The following is a 19,081-nucleotide window of genomic DNA, read 5'->3' on the forward strand; positions in this document are numbered from 1 at the left end:
TAAGGTTATACAGAATATAATTTGTGCCTCCTGAGCCACATAGGACTCCCAGACGCAGTCTTACTGCTTCCACGCCCACCTCCAACATCAGGTGCCAGATTATAAAATGTTGTATCCCAAGGCAAATTGTGACAGGTAGTCCTTTGACATGCAACCATTAGTTTAGTTCCATTTGAAGTTCCCACGGCGCTGAAAAAAAAGGGACTTATGACCAGTCCTTGCACTTACAACCATTGCAACCTCCCCATGGTCATGTGATCAAAATTCTGGCACTGGCAATGGGTATGTATTTGTATGTAATCTGTCATGTGAACATGTGATCACCGTTTGTAACCTTCCCAGCCAGTTTCCAAACATACGAAGTCAATAGAGGAAGCTGGATTTGTTTACAACTATATGATTCACTTAACAACTGCAGTGGTTTGTTTAATGACTATGGCAAAAAAGATCATAAAGTCAGGCGTGACTCACTTAAGAACTTTCTTGCTCAATGAGTAATGGAACTTCTGGTTTGAATTGTGGTTGTAAATCAAGGATTACCTCTATCAGGAAGTCTCCTCATCTAATTGCATTGAAATATCAGCCAACTTTTAAAAAACCAGTTGTCCTAGCCTGGCTAGGTGGCTCAGTGGATAAGATGCTGAGCTTGTCGGTGAGAAAGGTCGGCAGTTCGGCGGTTCAAATCCCTAGTATAAGTCTCCTGCGTGAGCAGGGGGTTGGACTAGATCAGTGATGGCTAACCTTTTTGCCGTTGCATGCCAAAAGCAGGGGGAGCGCAGGGGGGTCACGCGTGCGCGTGCCGACACCCATAATTTTATGTGCCCCGCCCTCCCACGCATGTGCACATGATCCTCCCCATGCTCCCCCCACTTTTGGCACATGATGGCACAGTGGGCCCAGTAGACCCGTTTTTCACTCTCCCCCAGCTCCAGAAACTTTCTAGGAGCCTGGGGAGGGCAAAAACGACCTTCCCCACCCCCACTCCCCTAGGAGGTCCTCTGGAGTCTGGAAATGGCCTGTTTGCCGACTGGTGGGCCCAGAAGGCCTGAAAATCAGTGTGCCGGAGCTGAGCTTGTGTGCCCACTGATATGTCTCCGCGTGCCACACGTGCCATAGGTTCGCCATCACGGGACTAGATGACCTCCAAGGTCCCTTCCAACTGTCTTACTGTTATTATCTCAGCCTGAAAGCATAACGTTCAGCATATTATCTGAAAGCAAGCTGGATCCTTTGTCCCCAAAACCTTGTCCATCCCAATGCAAAGTAATAAATGTCAGCTAATTTGCAGATGAACCTTTTGTGCAGTGCACTTGCTCAGATGTAACTTCTATTGAACGTTTTAAAAGAAAAAAAAAGGATAACTAGAACACCAGATCCTCCACTCCAGAATTATCCACTGTTAAAGGTAAAAACAGTATGTTCCTAGGGAAGATTACTCCTTATTAATTTTCCTTAAGGTTTATATATATGCATGTTAGCTTTTCTTTCTATGGGTTTCCTTTCAGAGTTTTTAAACACATTTTTCAATAGATTGTATGTTACAGAGTTATAGCAAGCTTTCCCAGAAAATAAAGATATATGAGTGTATCTAAATTATGTTTATTTTCCCCCCCCAAAATCCCAGTCCGGACTGTTACTTTTGAGGCAGGCCCTCCCAAAACCGAACCAGCAGCAACAAAAGGTAAACCACCACAAGATACTAAAGCAAAACAAAACAGCCTGTGGAACTTACAACATCAAAGGAACCCGAAAAACCTGGTAAAAGTAAAAAAATTTTCAATTGTCACAATGTAGGCATTCTACATGACCAGAGTCCCAAGGTGCTTTTTCAGGAGGCAACTGGACTTTTTGGTTTTTTCTTTGAGGACGTTTTGCTTCTCATCCAAGAAGCTTCTTCATCTCTGGCAGGATAGTGGGGAATGGAAGGATTTATATTCCTTGCAGCCAGCTGGTCATTTGCACCCTTTTAGAAAAGGGGTGTCAGAAACCGGAAGTATTGCGGCGAGATTGGCTGGAAAAATAGCGGGCTCCGATGAACTCCGTGAAAATCCAGCCGGCCAAACTGCTGTCGGTGGGTCTTTGGACCAAAACTGTCCTGTAGGGATAGTGAGAAGGAGAGGTGCCTTGGATGACCAAGACGAATAGGCAGATTCCTTGAAAGGTCAAAGGCTGCTCTTCGAACCGGTGGCAAGAGTGGTGGCCATTAAAAAATGACTGCTCTGAAGCTGGGGCAACCGGAGTAAGATTTTTGTGTAGGAGCGGTGTTTGAATGGAGTGCTGGTACTGGGTGAGTGATTGGCCAACTCACAAGTAAAAAAGGAAATTAAAAAAAAAACTTCAAAGGTGTCCCGGAGTGGAAATGAGCAGCTAATTGGCTCTTGAGAATTTTAATGGAGGGAGAAGAATAAAGAGGTGGTTAAAGTACCAAAGCCCAAGAAAAAAAACTTTATAACTGGATTTAAAATTGGATCTGGAGAAATTAAAATTAATATAAGAAAAAGAAACCCGAGGGAAAGTACTTTTTATGAGGATTTGAAATATCTTTGACAGTTTTGACACTTGAAGGAAGAACAACGACGAGGTTAAAATATTAAAGCCCAAGAAAGGAAATTTTATAACTGGATTTAAAACTGAATTTGGAGAAACTAAAAATACTAAAAGGAAAAGAAAAGGGATGTCAAACTCACGTTGTCATGGTGGCGTAACGTGACATATCAGGACTTTTTCCAGTGGTGAAATCTAAAATTTGTTACTACCGGTTCTGTGGGCGTGTTTGGTGGTGGTGGGGGTAATGTGACTGGGTGGGCGTGGCCAATTTTTTTTTACTTTTAAAACCATTTTTTATATGTAAAACCATGTAAAAAATGCTTTCAAAAGGCTCTGACGATCCCAGCAGAGTTGCCTGATCATCAGAGGGTTTTTAAAAATCCCTCTGCCAATCAGGCAACTCAGCTGGGATTGTCAGAGCTTGGATTGTCAGAGCCATTTAAAAGAAAAAAAGCCTCTGATGATTGTGCGGCTCAGCTGGGTATGGGGGGCGGGGGCAGGGATTTTTGCTACCGGTTCTCCGAACTGCCCGCCGCCATCGCTACCTACTCGCCCAAGCCGTTCCGAACTGGGAGCATTTCACCCCTGACTTTTTCCCCTTCGCTAAACTGGGTATGGGTGTGGCCAGTGCATGACGCATCTGGCAGGCGGCCCACAAGTTTGACACCCCTGTTTTAGAGGGTTGTTGAAGCACTTAGGCTTATCTGTGTCGTCAAGGTCATCTGAGTAGTGTTCCTCGTTCCTGTAGTCTGCAATTTTTTTCCCTCTGGAAATCCATTTGTACTCCCACACCATTCAAAGGGTGCTGTATATGATAAACCTCCAAGTGCTTCAGTGACCCTCTAAAAAGATGCAAATGACCAGCTGTATGCAAGGAATATAAATCCTTCCATTCCCCACCATCCAATCAGAGCTGAAGAAGCTTCTTGGATGATAGGCAAAACATCCTCAAAGAAAAAACCAAAAAGTCCAGTTGCCTCCTGAAAAAGCACCTTGGGACAATCATGATCTGGATGACTGAGAATCACTACAGAGGACCAGAGATTTTTTACTACTATTAGTTCTTTGTTGCTAAAAAGTATTTTTAGAACTGTAAGTGGGCGAATATCTTAGCAAAATATAGCCCATGATTTAAGGAAATTGTGAGTAGTTTTTTGGCCCAGTGATCTGGAGAAAAAAGTAGAACCATGTGAGTCTTCGACTATGTGCAGACACACTTCATTCATTAGCTGTTGTGTAAATGTCAGACACCCAATGAGACACACAATCTCAGAAGAAAACAATTCAATATTAAAAGCATTTGGAAGCAGGAATGGAGACCCAGCGTGATATTTAATTGACGTCAGAGAATTCCTAAAGGAGAGAAGAGCTACAGTAGCCTTTATACCTCTCTAAGATCTTTTCTTCAGGGACGCAGTGGCTCAGTGGCTAAGACTTTGAGCTTGTTGATTGAAAGGTCGGCAATTCAGCGGTTCGAATCCCTAGTGCCGCATAACGGGGTGAGTTCCCGTTACTTGTCCCAGCTTCTGCCAACCTAGCAATTCGAAAGCATGTAAAAAATGCAAGTAGAAAAATAAGGACCACCTTTGGTGGGAAGATAACAGTGTTCCATGTGCCTTTGGCATTTAGTCATGCCAGCCACATGACTATGGACACATCTTTGGACAGCGCTGGTTCTTCAGCTTTGAAACAGAGATGAGCACTGCCCCCTAGAGTTGGGAAGGACTAGCACATATGTGCGAGGGGAACCTTTAAGATCTTTTCAGTATGGATGAAATAGAGGTAATCCTTGATTTACAACCACAATTGAGCCCCAAATTTATGTCGTTAAGTGAGTTTTGCCCCATTTTACGACCTTTCTTGCCACAGTTGGTAAGTGAATCTGGTTTACCCCTTGACTTTGCTTGTCAGAAGGTCGCAAAAGGTGATCACATGATCCCGGCACATTGCAACTTTCATGAGTCAGTTGTCAACTGTCTGAATTTTGATGATGTGACTATGGGGCTGCTGCAAATGGTCATAAGTGCGAAACATGGTCATAAGTCACTTGTTTCAGTGATGTTGTAACTTTGAACTGTGGTAAATCAAGGATTACCTGTAGAAATCTCCTTCCCTAATGTATTTATTAATGAGGAAGTCTATTGTTCTAATTTCACCATTTGATATACAAAATAAAAGGGAACCCATATTTCATGTGAATTGCATATTCACGTGAAAAAGCCCCTCCCCGTAAAGGAGAATATTTCTAGCTCAGGGTTAAAATGGGGGTTTTTTGGAGAACCCTAATCAAGGAACTGCCAGACCAGTTAACAGTAACCAGCCCAACCAAAGAACTTCCAAGAACATTTCCAGCAACACTGACAGGCAGAGTCACCAGGACATAAAATGAGAGCGCACCCTATCTCAGTGATGGCTAACCTTTTTGCCATCACATGACAAAAGCGGGGGGAGTGCGGGGTGGATCACGCATACCCACACCCATAATTCTATGTGCCCCGTGCATGCGTGCGTGTCTCCCTGTGCTCCCCCCAGTAGGCCCATTTTCCCCCTCCCCAGGCTCCAGAGCCTTTCTAGGAGCTTGGGAAGGGCGAAAATGACCTTCCCCACCCCTCCATCCCCGGAGGCCCTCTGGAGGCCGGAAACGGCCCATTTGCTGACTTCCGGTCCCACCGGAAGTTGGCAAATGGCCCATTTCCCAACTTCCGGTGGGACTGGAAGTCGGCAAATGGGCCATTTCTGGCCTCTGGAAGGCCTCCCTGGGGGGTGGGGAGGCCGTTTTCACCCTTTTCAGGCTCCTAGAAAGGCCCTGGAGCCCAGGAAGAGCAAAGAATGGGCCTTCCTCACCCTCCCAGGCCCTTCGGAGGCAGGAAACAGTCTGTTTCCCTACTTCTGGTGGGCACAGAAGGCCTGAAAATCAGCTGGCCGGCGCACACATACGTACCAGAGCTGAGCTTGCATGCCCACTGATATGGCTCCACAGGTGGCACGCGTGCCATAGGTTCACCATCATGGCCCTACTTCTTACTAGCACTGATGAAGTTACCTAGTTTGGCAATGAAATATCTGCAAGAAAACAATCAAGCTCAGAAAGCACCAAAGTCTCCTGGTCCCTCCGAAACTTATAACTGATCAACCTGAAGGCAAGAAGTCCACTCCAGAACCATCGCAGCCTCAACAGGAAGTTTAAAAAAATGCAAGCTGGGTTGGGGAATCTTGATGTTCCAAATTGTCTGCATTTTCAGCGTTACTACAGAAATCTTGAAAAGCAGAATGCCGTTTCAGAATCATTACATTTTTCATGTTTACCTCTCTTTTCAAGTTTCAACACGCAAGTCCTAATTTTGTTTTCTTCTATTATTTCTTCTGGTAAATACCCTTGGAAATGAAAATCTCAAACAGCTCCACAACCTGCAACAGCAGTCAGTCCCCAGGCTCCTGGTAAATAACCTCTTATCGGTTAATTAGACGTAACATCTTTTCTTTTTTTTATTCTTTGTGCATTGTTTTATTTTTGTGTGTTTTTAATATCAATGTTTTTTGTTTTTGTTTTTTAAAGCAGGTCCCACCATTCCTCCTGCAGTGGTCCCTTTAACGACTGAGCCAGTACCAAAACCAACAACAGAACCACAAGCTCCAGGGGTTACACCCGCAGCAAAGCAAGGAACAGATGCCCAAGTTGCAAAGGACAAGAAACCAGAAACTCCTGGTAAAACCAAGATAAAATTCAGATTGTTCTTCAGGGGCATTCTAGCTGCCCTTAATGACACAGAATTCAAATTGCATGCCAGGGACATTCTGGATACCCATAAGGATGATTCAGTGGTGGGATTCAAATAATTTAACAACCGGTTCTCTGCCCTAATGTCCAGCTGGGTAGGTGTGGCTCAGTGGTCATGTGACCGTGTGGGCATGGCCAACTCAACGTCACTCACGTCGATGGGCGCTTTGCCTTAGCTGTTACAATGTAATAAGGGTTAACCAGAGAGGCAGTTTCTGTAAGCAGGGCAATAAAGATTAGGCTAGAAACAACACCAGAATGTTTCCTTCCTTACAGGATTAGCCTTGTAAAGTGAAAAAAAACAAAGTAAGATTTCTTCCAACAACTGGTTCTCTGAACTGTTTAGAAAGCTAACAACCTGGTCCCCTGAATAGGTGCGAACTGGCTGAATCCCACCACTGGGATGACCCGGGGTGGGTTCTACTTACCTTTACTACCGGTTTGCAGCGGGGCCATGTGCACGCTCTTCTGCGCATGCGCAGAACCATTTTAGTGATGTCAGGGTCCGTGGGCGGAGCCTCCCGCCAGTTTTACTACCGGTTCTATAGAACCGATGTGAACCAGGGGCAACCCACTACTGGGATGACCATGTATTAACATAGATTAACTCTTCTGCTTTTGCTTTAATCTTGGCCGACATCCTAGCCAACAACTCAAAAAACATCTGAGGCTGGTATTTGATTGTCAGCCCTCTACAGTTGTTTAAAAAGAGGTAGAAGTACAGCGGAAGTAGTTTTTATATGGGGACTTAAACAGTGTTGCCTATAATCTCAGGAAAACATTTCCCACCCATGTAACAGTATAAGCAACATTTGCGGGTTTGCGGGTCTCAGTTCCATCTATAAGTCTTCTGGATGGTTCCAGTAAACCATCCAATCATCTGATGATACCACAAGGATAGGTTGGAATGAAGATTTGCGATAATTTTGTGGAGGTGGTTAAGAGTGAAAATAGGCGCAGGTGACTCCTGGTATGAAAACCAGTCCTACAATCTCCACTTCAAATGCTCTCAAAATACCACTTCCAGGCAGGTCTAAGGCCTTTAAGGGAGTTTTGTGACAGTTAAGGAACCCTGGTGGCGCAGTAGTTAGAATGCAATAGTGCAGGCAAACTCTGCCCATAGCCAACAGTTCAATCCTGATCAGCTCAAGGTTGACTCAGCCTTCCATCCTTTCGAAGTCAGTAAAATGAGGACCCAGATTGTTGGGGGCAATGTGCTGACTCTGTAAACTGCTCAGAGTGTGCTATAAAGTACTATGGAATCGTATATAAGTGCTGTTGCTAGAGCTATTAAGTATGAAATGGAGGCAAGCTCTTTCCCAGAGATATCCTAATTGCTGATATTCCTCAGTTCCTGTCCAAAATATACCATGAAATGGGCTGAAATTTGTTTCCTTCTGACATGCCTATTTTGAATTACACTTTTTTATTTTAAAAAAAATCATATCAACACAATTGTCTATTTGCCAACATATTTCCAGGGCATAAGTTTGTGATGTTGGTTTGGATTGCACATGAAGTGATGGAGACCACGTTTACATGTTGTTTTATGAATAATTTGGGCCATTGTTTGTTTCTGGTTTGCAATGCAAATGATTTGTAAATTTTGCATCCTCCAACCCTTTGCAATTTCTCATCTTCAGCTACTGTGAGTGATGCAAAAGCCCCTCCCCAACCTGTAAGTGATAAGCCTGGAGACCAGAAGTCCACTCCAGCCCCATCTCAGCCTCAACCAGAGAGTAAAGCTCAAGGTGATATGAGATTTTGGACCTTCCAAAGGATCCGAATTTATTTATTTGTCCATTTCATTTTGAAAAGCAAATTCTTTCAGCAAGAATTGTTAAGTCTTATTAGAGAAATCTTGAAAAGTAGAATACAATTTGAGTTTCATTACTATTGCTTTGTTCTCTCTCCTATTAACTTTCAATATTTATGGCTTAATAGTTTTTCTTGTACCAGTAAAATTTGGCAAAGTTTCTTGGGAACCCCTGAAACAGCTGAACAACAGTCCCAAGACTCCTAGTAAATCACCCCTTATTACTTAATTGAAGATAACATTTCCTTGTTTGGAAATTGTTTGAGATAAGGATTTTCGCCTTCCAAATTGGCTGAATTTTTCAATCTTACTACAAAAATATTAAAAAACAAAATATCCTTTCAAGCTTCAATATACAAGTTCTAATTTTTTTTTTCTTATATTATTTCTTCTGGCAAATTCCCTTGGAAATGAAAACCTCAAACAGCTCCACAACCAGCAACAGCAGTCACTCCCCAGGCTCCTGGTAAATCACCCCTTATCAGATAATTAGAGTTAACATCTTTCCTTTTTGTTTCTTGGTGGGTTGCTGTTTTCCTTTGTATTTTTAATGTCTATATTTTTTTAAAAAAAATCAGCAGGTCCTACCGTTCCTCCTGCGGCAGCCCCTTTAAAGACTGAGCCAGCAGCAAAACCGACAACAGCACCACAAGCGCCAGCAGCTGCACCAGCAACAACGCCAGCACCGGGTAAGTCACCCTTTGTTATTTAATTGAAGATAACTGCTTTCCTTGTTTTTTCTTTGTGGGTTGTTCTTTTTATTTTTTAAAAAATCTAATTATATCTATCATCTATCTATCTATCTATCTATCTATCTATCTATCTATCTATCTATCTATCTAATCATTATTTATCTTCTATCATGTATCTATCTATCTAATCATTATTTATCTTCTATCATGTATCTATCTATCTAACTATCTATCTAATTATTATTTATCTTCTATCTATCATGTATCTATCTATCTAATCAATATTTATCTTCTATCTATCATGTATGTATGTGTGTATGTATGTATCTATCTGTCTAATTATTTATCTTCTATCTATCTATCTATCTATCTAATCATTATTTATCTTCTATCATGTATCTATCTATCTAATCATTATTTATCTTCTATCTATGATGTATGTATGTATGTATGTATGTATGTATGTATGTATGTATCTATCTATCTATCTATCTATCTATCTATCTATCTAATTATCTATCTATCTAATCATTATTTATCTTCTATCATGTATCTATCTATCTAATCATTATTTATCTTCTATCTATGATGTATGTATGTATGTATGTATGTATGTATGTATCTATCTATCTATCTAATTATCTATCTATCTAATCATTATTTATCTTCTATCATGTATCTATCTATCTAATCATTATTTATCTTCTATCTATGATGTATGTATGTATGTATGTATGTATCTATCTATCTATCTATCGATCTAATTATCTATCTATCTATCTAATCATTATTTATCTTCTATCTATCGATCAATCTATCAATCTAATTATTTATCTTCTATCTATCTATCTAATCATTATTTATCTTCTATCTATGATGTATGTATGTATGTATGTATCTATCTATCTAATCATTATTTATCTTCTATCTATCTACCTAATCATTATTTATCTTCTATGTATCTATCTATGTATCTATCTATCTATCTATCTATCTATCTATCTATCTATCTATCTATCAGCTCCTACCACTGCTCCTGCGGCAGCCCCTTTAACAACTGAACCAACAGCAAAACCGACCACAGCACCACAACCTCCGGCAACTGCACCAGCAACACCAGCAAAGCAAGCAGTGGATACCCAAGGTGAAAAGGACAAGAAACCAGAAACCCCTGGTAAAACCAAGATAAAATGCAGACCGCTTCTCATGGGGCACTCTAGCTGCCCTTAATGACACAGATGCCTTAATACACACTCGTTTTTCTGCTGTTTCTTAGACGTCGGCTGACTCCCCAGCTGATAGGTTGAAGAACTTCTGGTGTGGGTATTTTGGTCTCATCCTTTCACATCCCTGAAGATGTAGAAGGGACACAGGAAATAATTACCATAATTGATAACAGAATTTCTAAGGCAGGGCTGTCAAATTTGCGGCCCGCAGCCCAGATGCGTCAGGTGCTGGCCCCACCCCTACTGGGTTTAGTGAAGGGAAAAAAGTCATGATACATCACATGATGCCACTGTGACGATGCGACTTTGATACCCCTGTTCTAGGGAGAACCTACTCAATGATGGTTGGTACATCCTGAGGGATGTCAGCCTCATAAGATTGGATGGGCAACATTTGCTGACTTGTAGGTCTCCGTTCAGCCTGTCAACCTTCTGTTGGGTCCCAATAAGCCATCTGATGATTGTGATGATGCTACTACCCTGTTTCCCTGAAAATAAGACATCCCCTGATAATAAGCCCAATCGGGCTTTTGAGCGCATGTGCTAAAATAAGCCCTCCCCAAAAATATTTAAACGCAGAGCTGGAAATCAGGTAAGATGGCAAGAGGAGCCCCATCTTGCTCCACACGCCCCAAAATAATAAGACCTCCCCAAAAATAAGACCAAGAGCTTATTTTGGGGTTCAGAAAAATATAAGACAGGGTCTTATTTTTGGAGAAACACGGTAGAACATTTTCATTTATTTTGTGGAGCAATCTAAGAGTGAAATAGAAGCAGAAACTTCTGAAATGAAAACCATTCCCAATCCTACTTTCTTTCACCACCAACCTTCACTCCAAATGCTCCCAATACACCACTTTCAGGCAAGTTTGCAGCCTTTAAGAGAGTTTTGTGAGATTTAAAAATGAAACAGAGACAGGCTCTTTCCCAGAGGCATCCTAGTAGTTGATAAGCCTCAATCTGTATCTAAAATATGCCATGAAATAGGCTGGAATTGATTTCTTTCTACCATGTTCGTTCCGAATTACATTTCTTTAAAAAAAAAAATAGTATCAACTAAATTGTCTATTTGCCAACACATTTCAGGGAGCACGACTTTGTGGTACTGGATGGGATTGCATGGGGGCTGATGGGGGTCACACCTTACATACTGTTTTATGAATAAATGGGGCTATTGAGGTTTTGTAACACAAATTATTTATAACCACTTGCAGTTTCTCATCTGCAATTATTGTGAGTGATGCAAATGTGAGAGGTTATCTGCCACCGATAACCTCCCACCGGCCAATACGCTCCCACAGAGAGGGCCTCCTCAGGGTGCCATCGGTCAAGCAATGTCAGCTGGCAACCCCCCCGGGGAAGAGCCTTCTCTGTGGGGGCACCCGCCCTCTGGAATGAGCTACCCCCAGGGATACGACTGATCCCGGACCTCCGGACCTTCCGCCGGGCCCTGAAGACTTTTTTATTTCAGCAAGCCAGGCTGGGTTAAAAATCTTTTAATTGGGGAATTTTATGGGTAAGGGGTTTTAAACTGGGGAAGCCAAAGATAAATTTAATTTCATTTTATAGTATTTTAATGTTTGTATTGTGTGTTTTTAATTTTGGCTGTTCACCGCCCCGAGTCCTTCGGGAGAGGGGGCGGTATAAAAATTTAATAAATAAATAAATAAATAAAATGTTCCTCCCCAATCTGTAAGTGATCAGCCTGCAGACAAGAAGTCCACTCCAGAACTATCATGGCCTCAACAGGAAGTTAAATTGCAAGGTGGGATGGGGATTATCACACTCCAAATTGACTGAATTTTTCAGTCTTAATACAGAAATATTGAAAAGCAAAATATAATCTCAGTATCATTATTTCTGCTCCCCCTCCTTTCCCTCCCCTTTTTTCGAGCTTCAATATACAAGTCCTAATATTTTTTTTCTTGTATTATTTCTTATGGCAAATCTCCTTGGAAATGAAAACTTCAAACAGCTCCACAACCAGCAACAGCAGTCAGTCCCCAAGCTCCTGGTAAAAAAAAAAAAAAAAACCTCTATCAGATAATAACATCTTTTCTTTTTGTTTCTTTGTGAGTTGTTTTCCTTTGTGTTTTTTTTTTCAATGTTTTATTTATATAACATTCAATTTTCATCAAACAGTGTGTGGTCTGGGTTCGGTTATTTTTAAACAATCATGAAACACATATTTGTTGTGGTGTTCATCACTGTAATATTGAATAATATTGAATAATATGATAATATAATATATCGAGTCAAAAAGAGGGCTGTGAAAATATCTACAGACCCCTCACATCCTGGACATAAACTGTTTCAACTCCTATCCTCAAAACGACGCTATAGAGCACTGCACACCAGAACAACTAGACACAAGAACAGTTTTTTCCCCAACGCCATCACTCTGCTAAACAAATAATTCCCTCAACACTGTCAAACTAGTTACTAAGTCTGCACTACTATTAATCTTCTCATTGTTCCCATCACCCATCTCCTCCCACTTATGACTGTATGACTGTAATTTTGTTGCTTGTATCCTTACGATTTATATTGATATTGTTTCCTGATTATTTGTACCCTATGACTGTCATTAAGTGTTGTACCTTATGATTCTTGATGAACGTATCTTTTATGTACACTGAGAGCATATGCACCAAGACAAATTCCTTGCGTGTCCAATCACACTTGGCCAATAAAAAATTCTATTCTATTCTATTCTATTCTATTCTATTCTATTCTATTCTATTCTATTCTATTCTATTCTATTCTATTCTAAACAATAATACTTAACATCATCTTCTTTAACAACTCTCCACTTTAGCATTTCCTCCTTTTTTTAATGTCTATACTTTCTTTTAAAAAAAACAATTCAGCAGGTCCCACCATTCCTCCTGCAGCTGTCCCTTTAACAACTCAGCCAGCACCAAAACCAACCACAGAACCCCAAGTTCCAGGGGTTGCTCCAGCAACAACGCAAGTACCGGGTAAGTCATGGTGGCGCAGTAGTTAGAATGCAGTATTGCAGGCTAATTCTGCCGACTGTCAACAGTTCGATCCTGATCGGCTCAAGGTCGACTCAGCCTTCCGTCCTTCCGAGGTGGATAAATTGAGGACCCAAATTGTTGGGGGCCATATGCTGACTCTGTAAACCGCTTAGAGAGGGCTGTCAAGCACTGTAAAGCGATATATAAGTCTAAGTGCTATTGCTAAGTCACCTAATTGAAGATAAGACTCTTCCTTTGGGGGAGGGGTTGGTCACGTTTTAATATACAAGTCCTAATATTTTTTTTTCTTCTATTATTTCTTCTGCCAAATGCCCTTGGAAACGAAAAATTAAATAGCTCCACAACCAACAGCAGCGGTCAGTCCCCAAGCTCCTGGTAAGTCATCTCTTATCAGTTACTTACAGAAAACAGCTTTCCTTTTTGTTTCTTGGAGGTTGTTGTTTTTCTGTGTGTTTTTAATGTCTATTTAAAAAAAAAAAAACAATTCAGCAGCCCCCACCGTTCCTCCTGCGGCAGCCCCTTTAACAACTCAGCCAGCACCAAAACCGACAACCGAACCACAAGCTCCAGCAGCTGCACCAGCAACAACGCCAGCACCGGGTAAGTCATCCCTTGTTACTTAAATGAAGATAACAGCTTTCCTTGTTTTTAGTTTTTATTTTGTGGGTTGTTATTTTTATTTTTTTTAATCTAATTATATCTATCTATCTATCTATATCTAATATATCTATATAATCATTATTTATCTTCTATCTATCAAGTACCTATCTATCTCATCATTTATTGTCTATCTATCTATCTATCTATCTATCTCTATCGTCTATCTATCTATCAGCCCCCACCGTTCCTCCTGCGGCGGCCCCTTTAAAGACTGAGCCAGCAGCAAAACCGACAACAGCACCACAAGCGCCAGCAGCTGCACCAGCAACAACGCCAGCACCGGGTAAGTCACCCTTTGTTATTTAATTGAAGATAACTGCTTTCCTTGTTTTTTCTTTGTGGGTTGTTCTTTTTATTTTTTTAAATCTAATTATATCTACCTACCTACCTATCTAATTATTATTTATCTTCTATCTATCATGTATCTATCTCATCATTTATTATCTATCCATGTATCTATCTGTCTGTCCATCCATCCATCCATCCATCCATCCATCCATCCATCCATCCATCCATCCATCGATCTATCTATCATCTACCTACCTACTTATCATCCATTTTCTATCTATCTATCTATCTATCTATCTATCTATCTATCTATCTATCTATCTATCTATCTATCTATCAGCCCCCACCGTTCCTCCTGCGGCAGCCCCTTCAACAACTCAACCAACACCAAAACCGACAACAGCACCACAACCTCCAGCAGCTGCACCAGCAACAACACCAGCACCGGGTAAGTCATTCCTTGTTACTTAAATGAAGATAACAGCTTTCCTTGTTTTTTCTTTGTGGGTTGTTCTTTTTATTTTTTAAAATCTAATTATATCTACCTACTTACCTATCTATCTACCTATCTAATCATTATTTATCTTCTATCTATCATGTATCTATCTCATCATTTATTATCTATCCATGTATCTATCTGTCCGTCTATCTATCTATCTATCTATCTATCTATCTATCTATCTATCTATCTATCAGCCCCCACCGTTGCTCCTGCGGCAGCCCCTTCAACAACTCAACCAACACCAAAACCGACAACAGCAGCTGCACCAGCAACAACACCAGCACCGGGTAAGTCATTCCTTGTTACTTAAATGAAGATAACAGCTTTCCTTGTTTTTTCTTTGTGGGTTATTCTTTTTATTTTTTAAAATCTAATTATATCTACCTACTTACCTATCTATCTACCTATCTAATCATTATTTATCTTCTATCTATCATGTATCTATCTCATCATTTATTATCTATCCATGTATCTATCTGTCCGTCCATCTATCTATCTATCTATCTATCTATCTATCTATCTATCTATCTATCTATCTATCAGCCCCCACCGTTCCTCCTGCGGCAGCCCCTTCAACAAATCAACCAACACCAAAACCGACAACAGCATCACAAGCTCCAGCAGCTGCACCAGCAACAACACCAGGTAAATCATCCCTTGTTACTTAAATGAAGATAAGAGCTTTCCTTGTTTGTTCTTTTGTCAAGCTTCAATATACAAGTCCTAATATTTTTTTCTTCTATTATATCTTATGGCAAATCTCCTTGGAAATGAAAACGTCATACAGCTCCACAACCAACAACAGCAGCCAGTCCCACAGCTCCGGGTAAATCATCCCTTCTCAATTACTTATACAAGATAACATCTATCCTTGTTTTCTTGTGGATTGTTGTTTTTCTTTGTGTTTTTAATTATTTTTTAAAAAATAATTCAGCAGGTCCCACCGTTCCTCCTGCGGCGGCTCCTTTAAAGACTGAGCCAGCGGCAAAACCGACAACAGCGCCACAAGCGCCAGCAGGTGCAGCAGCAGCCAAGCCAGCACCGGGTAAGTCACCCCTTGTTACTTAATTGAAGATAATGGCTTTCCTTGTTTTGTCTTTGTGGGTTGTAATTTTTCTTTATAAATTTAATCTAACTATCTCTCTCTATATCCATCTATCTAAAAAGGAGCTCCCACCGTTCCTCCTGCGGCGGCCCCTTTAACAACTCAACCAACACCAAAACCAACGGAACCACAACCTTCAGCGACTACACCAGGAGCACCAGCAAAGCAAACAGCCGATGCCCAAGCTGCAAAGAAACCGGAAACGCCTGGTAAAACCAAGATAAGACTCAAGTTGCTCTTCAGGGTCACAATTGTGACTATGCTTTAACATGCACTGACTCTTCTCCTTTTACTTAAATCTTGGCTGACATCCTAGCCTATAGGTTCAGGAACGTCTCAACATATTGTTTGGATCTCATCTTTCTACCCATGCTTAAAATTTTATAGAAGGCATGCAAGAAATTATTTCTATCTGCAGGGGACTTAAGCAGTGACTCTTAGCATCTCAGGGAAATGTGTCAAATGAGAAATTAGTTAAAAATCAGAAATTAGTTCTGACAGGATGGGTGGGGTTGAAAGGCTCATATTTACCATATCATATGGGTAAATATGAGATTGCCTTCTGCCACCGATAGCCTCCCACTGGCCAATACGCTCCCACAGAGAGGGACTCCTCAGGGTACCATCGGTCAAACAATGTCGACTGGCGACACCCAGTGGGAGAGCCTTCTCTGTGGGGGCACCAGCCCTCTGGAATGAATTGCCCCCAGAAGTATGATCCCCGACCTACGTACCTTTCACCGTGCCCTTAAGACTCTATTGTTTCAACAGGCTGGGCTGGCTTAGAAAACTAATTTTAATTGGGTGTTTTTAGTTTTTTAATACAAGGGCCAAATTATTTAATATGTTTTAAACTGTTTTTTAAATTTTGTGGAGATATGTTGTTTTATTGTGGCTGTACACCGCCCTGAGTTCTTCAGGAGAAGGGCGGTGTAAAAATATAAATAATAAATAAATAAATAAATAAATAAATAAATAAATAAATACATTTCTTTGCAGTCATCTGGTCGTTGGCACTCTCCCTGAGAGCTCCTGAGGCCACTTGGGGGTTTATCTGTGCCCTCAGGGTCCAATTCCCTCCCATCCTGTCGGAACTAATCCTTCCATCGCCCCCATCATCCTGCCATAACTGATGAAGCTTCTTGGATGAGAAGTGAAACTTCTTCTTCTTCTTCTTCCTCAAGGGGAAAAAAAACAGTCCAGTCGCCTTTCGAAAAAGCATCTTTCAGACTTGTGCAGACTGTTTGAGCCCAACAACAGGTTGGCAGAAACGTCTAAGCCCCCGTCTCCATTATGTAACTGCAGCCAACTCTGTTCTCTGCTTTGAATCTAAACAAAAAGTAATAGACACAATAAAGTATGTAAATATACGCTGTATATTTACACGCCATATTTACACACCATTCAAAAGAGGCAGTAAACAAGCAGTAAGGAAACAAAAAGACCAGAAAAACATCCTCTCCGGCAGCTAACACCCAAATAAGCAAGGATTAAGAACAGAAAACAATACCCTAATCAAGGAGGTACCAAGGAGAAAGCTATCACCTCCTCCACCCAGGGGTGAAATGCTCCCGGTTCGGACCAGCTCGGGCGAATAGGTAGCGATGGCGGCGGGTGGTTCAGAGAACCGGTAGCAAAAATCCCTTTGCCCCCCCTCCCCCATCATGCCCAGCTGAGCCGCACGATCATCAGAGGCTTTTTTTTTTTTTACTTTTAAAAGCATTTTTTCTACAGCCTCTTCCGAAGAAAAAATGCTTTAAAAAGTAAAATAATAATTTAAAAAAAGCCTCTGATGATCGCACGGCTCAGCTGGGATCGTCAGAGGCATTTCAAAGCATTTTTTCCTGCAACCTCTTGGCCGAAGAGGTGGTAAAAAAAATGCTTTGAAAAGTCTCTGGCATCTCCCAGCTGAGTTGCCTGATTGGCAGAGCTTTTCAAAGCATTAAAAAAAAAATGCTTTGAAGTTTTTAAAAAAAAAACAAGTTGGCCACGCCCATCCAGTCACATTAACCCCCACCACCACCAAGCCACGCCCACAGAACCGGTAGCAACAAATTTTACATTTCACGCCTGCCCCCACCCCCTCATAGACATATCAAAATTAGCATGGCAGGCCACTGCATCAGAGGTGGGAGTCACTTACCTTCCCTACCAGTTCGTAAAATGTGAATGTGTGCTTCGCTCGCACACGCCACCTTCTGCACATGTGCATGGCCTTTTGCACATGCACAGTAGTTGCACATTACGTCTGGGCAGGTGGGCAGAGCCTACCACAGTCGCTGCTCCCAGTTCGCGCGATCCAGAGAGAACCAGCTGAATCCCACTACTGCATTGGATATAACATGGAACATTGCTCACAGACATTGTTAGCTAATTGGATAATGAAATGTCTGAAAGCAAACAACCAAGTTCAGAGAGCACCAAGGAGTCCACATCATGTAAACTGGTTATTGGAATATCCACTTGCTACTGGTACATCTAGCAATGCTACAGCAAGGGTGGTTGGTAGTTAGTATGTGCCCTGAGAATTGGAGGCTATCTCTAGTCACCAAGGTAAGATCCTTGGCTTGTCTAGAAACAGAGTGGGAGACTTGCAACAATGGTGTTATCCAGGGGTGGGTTCTACTTAACCTTTACTATCGGTTCGCAATGGGAGCACATGCGCAGATCGTCCGTTAAAACGTCCGGGCGGGTGGGCGGAGCCTCCTGCCGCTTTTACTACCAGTTCGCCAGAACCGGACAGAACCAGGAGCAACCCACCACTGGTGTTATCCCTTTAAAGTAGACCTAACAAATTCCCATCTTGTAACTCAGGATTTTTTTCATTGTAGCCACTTGCGAGTCCAAATGTTCTCCCTTCCTCCCTCGCTTTATCTCTATGTGAACGAGGGATGGTCAGAGTCATTTACTCAAACTAGTTGCTTCAAATGAGTCTAGAACTTTCTAGGATTAAGCTAGATCTAGAATTTAATGTGAGCGTCCCACTTATCTGATGCTTGCCTTGCTAGAGACTCTTCTTCCTGTCCTTTTAAAGTCATTCTCTGTGCCCTCTATATCTATAAAGACTTCCGTAAGGCCTGTCTGACTGAGACACTCTATGTTTCCTTCAGGGTCTGCCCATTATATTCAATCTGACAAAGCTGGTATGCTTTGCGTCCCATCAATTAAAACAGTGTCATTCTCTGTTGTGGTATTTATCCTCTGGAACTGCATCTGTCCAGAGTTGCATTGCCCCGATCATAGCCTTGTTGAAATGGGCTCTTAAATTATGCCATTTCCCCCAGGCCTTGTAAGCAGATTTAGTAGTACTCCCTTTAAGGGAATGCAATATGACTGTGAAGACGTTAGTTATTTTCTCTGGAAATCTATTGTATGTATATCTGTTGCTAATTTATTTTTAATATGTGCACCATGTAGAGTTGCTATGGAGTCAGGCAGCCTTACAAATGTGATAAATAAATAATA

At 41.5% G+C, this 19,081-nt stretch overlaps 1 protein-coding gene across 1 annotated transcript in view; it reads left to right on the plus strand.

Annotated features, from left to right (window-relative positions):
• The window catches only part of CAPZA3 (capping actin protein of muscle Z-line subunit alpha 3), a 37,711-nt gene that overhangs the window by 17,451 nt on the left and 1,179 nt on the right, over nt 1-19,081 (plus strand). Inside the window, exons 2-3 of the mRNA XM_070947905.1 lie at nt 15,449-15,556; nt 15,679-15,825. Of these exons, the coding sequence (XP_070804006.1) occupies nt 15,449-15,556; nt 15,679-15,825 (255 nt within the window). The remainder of the gene's footprint in view (nt 1-15,448; nt 15,557-15,678; nt 15,826-19,081) is intronic.

The sequence above is a fragment of the Pituophis catenifer genome, unplaced genomic scaffold, assembly GCF_029215685.1.
Source record: "Pituophis catenifer annectens isolate HBS135680 unplaced genomic scaffold, rPitCat1.0.hap2 SCAF_7, whole genome shotgun sequence".
Taxonomy (NCBI): Eukaryota; Metazoa; Chordata; class Lepidosauria; order Squamata; family Colubridae; genus Pituophis; species Pituophis catenifer.